A 7,742-nucleotide genomic window follows, 5' to 3' on the forward strand; every position below is an offset into this window, starting at 1 on the left:
GTCCAGAAGACCTATACAATTTTTTTCTTTTTGATTTTTTACCTGGATTACTGAGATGCATCAGGATACTTTTTTTTGCCATGTTTGTTACTTTGCCTTACACCTTATTTAGCCTTACTTAAGCATTAATAAATGGTTATTTAGCCTTGAAAACATCATTCATTAAGAATGATTCATACTTAATAAGCTAAAAATATATATTTTAAATGTTTTACCCATTAATTGTTAATTACTTCCAAAACCAACATACTTATTATTTATTCATGCTGAACAACTCATGAATTACTTATTATATTTACTGTATCTATATTCAAATGTACTTTCACACCCTGTGTTAGATGTATAATAATAGTTACAGAATGGTTGAAATGACTATCTACTAAACCTGCAGTGCATCAATAATTAAGGTGGTTGCTAGTAGTTTAAGTCTTTTTGTGAACACTTCTAAAGTAAAGACTATTTATGCTTTTTATGTATTTGTTAATGTAGAAAGTAAAAAAGGAGCCACAAGTTCTTTTTCACCTGTGGAAATCAAACTGAAATCTTGGTCAATTCAAACATTCTCCAACCATGAATACTTGTCAAAACTTGTATATTTATATGAGCATTTACATACATATACACACAATATAGTACAGTACAATAACTGTTAATTCATGCATTATTAAGCATGAATAAACAATGAGCACGTTGGATTTGGAAGCAATTAGCCTTTATGGGTAAAAACATTAATAAATGTGTTTATTTATAGTTTATTAAATATAAATCACCCTTAACTTATAAGCCTAACTAAACATTTATTAATGATTAAGTAAAGGTAAATAAGGTGTAATTATTCCAGCATGTTATTGTTACTTTTATGGTCATTTATGATGGGTTTTGCTGTAATCAAATACAAATTTACTAATATTTTGTGACACAAGCCAACTATTTAGAATTGTATATAATATAGATGCTATAGACCAGGGGTGCCCAAACATTTTCGCTGAGAGGGCCAAAATTAAAAAAACATTTTTCCTGAGCGGGCCAAAATTAAAATCAATCTGAGAGACGCGGGCCAAATGCAATAATATAAGAAATGCTTAATACTTAAGTAAAGTTGTTTAATTTTTTATGATTAAGCTAGCAGCCAGTGTGGTTGCCCACATTCTTTAGTTTTTTTTTCCAGCCCATGGACATGGAGAAAATTCAACGTATGCTCAGGCAGCAAAGACTCATGGGATTTTTCATAATTTAAAATTTGAGTGTACGGGGTCTTATAAAGTGTGCAAATCTATATATGGGCTTAAATCTAATCTAAATGTCTCTTGTAGTTACTTGTATTTTATATTTAATCTTAACATAATTACAATCTTATAAATCAAATGGTTCGGTGGGCCAATTTTGGCCCGCGGGCCCCACTTTGGGCACATCTGTTATAGACAATGAATGAATGGATGGATATTAACTTTTTGCCTCCCCATTGTGACAAAATGTGTATAGAGAAACAAAAGAATGATGATTATAAAGCAACTTTAAGTGCATCAACTATGAGCGTTTTACAAGAAGAAATGTTGAAGAGTAACTCGGCTGTAATAACTTAAGGGAATAATTTATGCAAAATTTTCCTTTCGGGTTTGAAAACTTTGAAAGGACAAGTGTTTTATGGTGCAGAAAGCAACCAAGTCCAACCAAGAATCAACTGGGATTTGGCTTGTAGAGAAAGAGCAAATTGAAGGACTAAGGGAATAAATTCCTTAAATGGAAGAAAAAGGTTGTCTGTCAGGCACAGCTGACATATGTGCTTAATGTAAAACAGCAGTGTGTTGCAGAGTTAGGAGTCGATCTGCGGTAAGGTATGAACTAACAAAGATAGGGCGTGTACACAATCACATCAAACAGAACAGAAGATAAAAGTAAGATGTAAGAAAACCTTACATTATCTCCAAGGTAAGAAACAAATGGTTAAAAAAAAAAAAAACAGAAACAGATGAGGCCAAACTGGAACTAAAAGAATCTCAGTGTTTGGATGTGGACGTCTGTGTGTCTGCAGCCACTCATTAGATATCATTTTAGGAAAATTACACAAAAAAGTTCAAAAAATTAAGTTGTGGGAAACACCTCATGTTCGTATTTTACAAAATGTCTTTTAAATAATGACATAAACATTGTTCAAAAAAGGAAACAACATCTCTAAAAAACATCTCTCTAAACAGGTTGGTATACTAACTAATAGGTAAAAAAGATTTGATGACCATCTCACTATTATTAACTTTTCCTTTCGATGCTAAATAATTCATTGTAGCTCCTCCACACTATCATGAAAGCGTGGTGATAAAATAAACATCTCCTTTACATAGCAACCATTTTAGAGAGCTCAAAAAAAATGCAAACCACCTGACAGCTTTTAGCGTCACTTCAATTCAAGCTAACAGAGGCAGGGTTGGGCTAAAGCAGCAGCTTCTCTGCATCAAATTCAAAAAAAGAAGTTTTTCTTTTTTTAACTTTGCATGGAAACACTTTAAATTGCATTTGTACATGAAGGGACGGACTGTGCTCACTCAAAGTGGTTCTCAGAAATATTTCTGAGTCTGTGCAGGGATTTTCTCTGCAGAATCGTGTCTGTTTTTAATGCGGTGCTGCCTGAAGGCCCGATGATCAAAGTTATCCAGGACAACTCTTTAGTTTGCTGCACATAAAGGCCTCTCTTTATTCCCCTAATATTTTAATAATATAATGCAGGAAATGCACATTTTAAGAGTTTGTGAGTTAACTAGCATCAAACTAGACATCACACAACAATTATTTTTTTGTAAAGCACAGCTTTAGTTGTTTTTATGTTGAGAATTTACTTTTGTAAAGTTATCAGCATAGTTTAAGGCAGTGGTTCCCAAAGTTGGGGTCGGGACCCATAGTGGGGTCCCGAAACATCAAGGTGGGGTCCTGAAAAGATTTTCTGAATTAATTACACTAAAAAATTACAACTATCAATAATTTTTTGCCTTTGTTGTGACAAATGAGTAAAGTTAGTGTACTTAAAATGGACAAAAAGAGAGTATTAAATAATGTTACTATGCTCTTGTTTGTTTGACGTGAAACCAATGTTCATCGACCAACAACAGCTGGGGTCACAGGTTTCTGCTGCTGGCATTTTGTGGGTCAAAAGCTGAAAAGTTTGGGAACCACTGGTTTAAGGCAATACATTGTTATATTAAACTRCATTATAAAATGCATAATTGCATATCCTTTGTATTATATTGGTTTTAGCTGCCGCAACAAGACTAAATATTCTTTTAATTTAGCATTTGGTTTAATTAGATGTCAATAATACAAGATACTTAGCAAAATTTGGATTCCATACAGATATTTTAAACAACAATGGATTCAGGGATCAGTTTCATATCTTTGTTGGAAATGTGAAGTCTTAACCTCAGTAATCCACAAGCTTGAGTTGGTTTTGTTTGTCATTTATAGTAAATATTATTCCAGGGTTTTGGTATAAAATGCCAAACCATGGTTTCTGTATAACAAGTTGAATCAATATCCGTCTGTTTTGTAATGAAGACACATGAACAAACAGGATGCCCACATGTTTACATACTTCCATCTTCTGCGACCCTCTCCTAAATACCTTGACCCATCCTGTCAGAGCCCCTAAACACTCAATCCCATTCATTTTCAAGATGTCACAGTCCCCTGACTGAGTGTTATTACCATTAATCTTTCCAATCTGCTTACCCTGGCCTCTAATTTGAAGCTGCTGATGGATGTTGCACAAGCAAACTTCTGAGCTCAGTAAAAACCTAGCCCTCATTACTCTGAGCTCCAGTGACAAGGAATCCTATTGTGAGGAGGCAGAGTAGCCAGTAATGATATTGGAAAGCCACCCAGTCGGTGATTGCACTCTGTCCATCAAAGTAAATAGTAATGAGGAAGAATAGTAGGTCGAACTTTTACTCACGTTTGGTCTCAGGTTCGCTGCTTGTCCGTAATACTTCTCGGCTGCCTCATTAAGGTTGGCTTGTCTGAAAAGGGAAAACAGAGAGAGGCCATCATTACTCATTTTTATTGCTCCTGGCTTCGGCTGAGGCCTTGAACCCGGTGTGTTTACTGGTTCCCAGGGGTTAGTGAGAAAATAACATGAGGAAACAACAAGAGGGATGTGAAAAGCTGATCCAGTGGTCTGCAGGTTTCTCGTTCAATAGCGTCTTTCACTTGAGAACATCTGTGCTGAGTAGTGCACAACAAACATTTTCTGCTCTAATGGAACCTTGAGGTCAGGAAATTTGGTTCATCGGGTGCTTTAAAGAGAAGAAGGCAGTGTGGATGAGGAACTAACATTGTACATTTTTGTTTATCACTGAAACCATACAGGGAAGGTGTTCAGTTGCAAATAATATACAGTTTCTTTGTTACCAGACCACAAATACAGGTTCTTACTGATGGTAACAATTGCTGAATTCAAAATGATTTAAAGTCAAAGACATGGTCATTGATGGCAGGGTAAGGAGCCACATAAACTGCCTAGATCAACGACTACAAAGCTGCTGGGACCACAGTTTCATTTAGGATGTCAGAGCCTATTACAAGATCACTGGGTGTATAGTTTCAGATCAAAGTGACCGCAGAATATAGTGGATTTATGTTTGATTTAAAACCTTTTCCTTAGACATCAAAATGTTTGATTCATCCCTGACCAAGGAGACGTTTGATTTATCTTATAATAACTTCATGGTAGAAAAATGTAACATAAAATACATACAGAGCTGACTTGAATGTTCAAACAAAAGTTTGGGTTAACTGTGTCGAAGCTTAGTAAATCTGGGCATTTAATCAGACTATGGTACTTCTAGACTTTTAATTAAAGGGATCCATGATTAGTTGTAACATTAGACTTTATTTAATAAACATATATTTTAACTGTAAAATAAAGACTGTAAAAATACTGTAGGATGTTCAGTTTTTTTTTTCATTTTTAAACTAAAAGTTTAAACATAAATTACATGGACGGGGCCATTTTATTCACATGCAAAGCATTCTGGGTAAATGATGATGTTAAAGCAACACTCTGGGTATGTTTTTGATGAGRAAATGACAGTATAACATGATAAAAAGATCAAAAAAGCTGATTTTGCATAATATCCTCCCTTTAACTTGTGCCACATTTTGACTGATAAAAAAACATTTATCCAATTGGTTATTTTTCTGTGCATTTCAATATTCACATTATACACATGTACCACAATTAAAGTAAAACAGTATAAAAGAGGCAGAAGAAAATGATTGGTTTGAAAGACACATGCTCAAAAACCAAAAACTCAACAGGGTAATAAAAAAATGGCATGCACACATTTGCAAGCTTCTGATTTCTCTTTGCAATCCCTTCTCTTCTCCTGCGTGGATTCACTTGTGTCCACATCATCCAAAGGCCTTTCCATGTCTGCGTCCAAGACAAACACATAAAGAGCCTGAGCTGGAGAGGAGTAGGACCCCATGCCAAGCAGTTAGGGATGAGTTCAACCAAAACACTACTTAAAAGGCTCTTTRGCTGCCAGGGTTCTGAACCCTGAAAGCGGTTCTCTATACTGGAAAGTACTGGTGGTATAGATAACTGCATCATCAGAATGTTGAGGCATAATGAGATTAAACAAAGATCTCTCTGCTGGATTAAACAGTCTTCAATCAGTTGAGCAGCTTTCAGTGAGCTGGCACATTGCTTTACAGTGTTTACTCATTTCCACACAYGGCCTCACAAACACAACAGCATGAGGGCTCCTCAGCTAAAGCCCATCTGCTAAACTTTACACTGATTTAAAGCAAGCCTTACAATAACTTATTCAAGGGGTTGCACTGTGAAAAATCCACTTTTTTAAGCTTTATATCATGTTATAACACCATTCCCTCATCAAAAACTAACTCAGAGTGTTGCTTTGACTCATTCATGCATGTTTGAGAAATCCTTGAATCTCCTCTGGTAGCCATGTGGACCTGCCTAAACACTTGCTGGTACAAAACTCCGCCTATTTATACAAAGCTCCTCCCTGGAGTTTAATATGAAGCTGAGCTCTCAGCCCACAGATCACCCCTCCTCTGGAGCATTGATTAAAACATGATGAAGCGGGAGTGTCTGAAATGGTAGGAAGTTCTTAAAAAGACAAAGGCGTTAAGATATTTGCTATGATCCAAAGTCTAATTTATTTTGATATATATATACAGAATTTTCTAGTTACTTGATTGTGGTATAGAATTGAACTATGTGCCTGGAAAATACATAATAACCCCCCCCAAGACAAGGAAGGAGAGAAATTTGAAGTTTAAGGGAGACTGCTTATACATAAAAAGCTGAAATGATTTCTAAGTTAAAGCATCACTTCTGGGTCTTCCACCGTTTGGAGAGAGAAGGATTAGAAAATCCAGCCAAGTAAATCACTCAGGCTGAGCACTTGTGAAAACCCATGGATAAACCGTGCAGACAAGCAGACTTTATTCGCATACTCAGTGTTTTTTTCCCATCTAGCCAAGAAAAATAGTTCATTCATTTCATCTACGTAGAAAGAAATACTGCATTTGTGTGTATGTAATGAACAGAAGAAATCAAAACAGTGAAAGAAAAAATAATCAACCCAAACCTTTACCTGAGCATGTGGGCTGCACTGAAGACCACATCAAACTCGCCACTGTCGAGGCGCGCAGCTTTCTTTGCTATCTCCGCTGCTTCCAGCAGTCGTGACTCTTCCAATAAAAACTGACCTAACAAAGCAAGAGAAAAAAATGGCAAACCCATTAAAACACTAACGGATCCCCACAAAGGCACAGAGGGATACACCATGCAATAATGTTGACTCTGGCACAAGTACAGGGACGGTCTAGTCAGCCCCTGTAACAATACGTTGAAACACTTGATATGAGTGCAACAAACCGTCCCTCCATGGTTATTTCCCAGAGCCATTTGTTCAGATTAGCTGACCGTGATAGATGTATTTCTGCTGGAGGGAAAGATTTCTTGCAGAAGGTTTGTGTTATTTTACAGGTGTGCCTGATGTGCAGTCAGCCTTCTAATCAGATAGGATTGTGGAAGCCTGACAAGGCCATGAACCAAGGAGTTCACGCCTAGGCAACGGCCAAGATTGGGAAGAATTATTACATTGCTGGCTTTGATTACCTTCATCAATATATCAGGATGCTGAACCACCCAGAAAACCTGGCCATATTTTTTTATTAACTGGAAAATATTGTAGCTATTACATACAGAACAGAGGTGACAGACGTTCTCAAACCGTGCATGACTGTAAAATTGATTTGCGTTRCAAACACTTTGGCAGTCTTTGATGCAGGGGCGGAGCTAGGCTTTTTTGCAAGGGTTGGCACTAGGGGTTTTTCGGGGGGCACATATAAATAAAGAATAGCACACAAGATGGTCACCACAGCTAATTCCAAATGGCTTTAATTAAGCTGTTTTAAAAACAAATATTGAGCTGAAATTTGTTGTGATCATAGCTAAGAATAATAATTAAAAAACATGCTGAATGCTAGTCAAACCTTATTATTCAGCTATTTTTAGACATACAAAGATGTAGACTAGTGTAAAAGTAGACAAAAACATTCTTTACCAAGTTTTAAATGCTAATCAAAAATTCAGGACGGCCACCACGGCTAACTTTAAACTTTAAACAGCTATATTTCAGCCATTTTAAGACTTAATGAGAAGACACTTGCTGTGGAGTAGCTAAGAAAAATCACATGCTAGTTACTGATGCTAATTC

General features: G+C 36.2%; 1 protein-coding gene across 2 annotated transcripts in view; it reads right to left on the reverse strand.

Moving 5' to 3' along the window:
- Positions 1-7,742, reverse strand: part of tmtc2b (transmembrane O-mannosyltransferase targeting cadherins 2b) — a 95,022-nt gene that overhangs the window by 4,290 nt on the left and 82,990 nt on the right. For both annotated transcript variants that reach the window (XM_014034603.1, XM_014034608.1), the window contains 2 exons: positions 6,615-6,729; positions 3,941-4,004 (listed from right to left, as the gene is read on the reverse strand). In XM_014034603.1, coding sequence (XP_013890057.1) covers positions 3,941-4,004; positions 6,615-6,729 — 179 coding nt within the window. The remainder of the gene's footprint in view (positions 1-3,940; positions 4,005-6,614; positions 6,730-7,742) is intronic.

The sequence above is a fragment of the Austrofundulus limnaeus genome, unplaced genomic scaffold (assembly GCF_001266775.1).
Source record: "Austrofundulus limnaeus strain Quisiro unplaced genomic scaffold, Austrofundulus_limnaeus-1.0 Scaffold7, whole genome shotgun sequence".
NCBI classification, from domain to species: domain Eukaryota; kingdom Metazoa; phylum Chordata; class Actinopteri; order Cyprinodontiformes; family Rivulidae; genus Austrofundulus; species Austrofundulus limnaeus.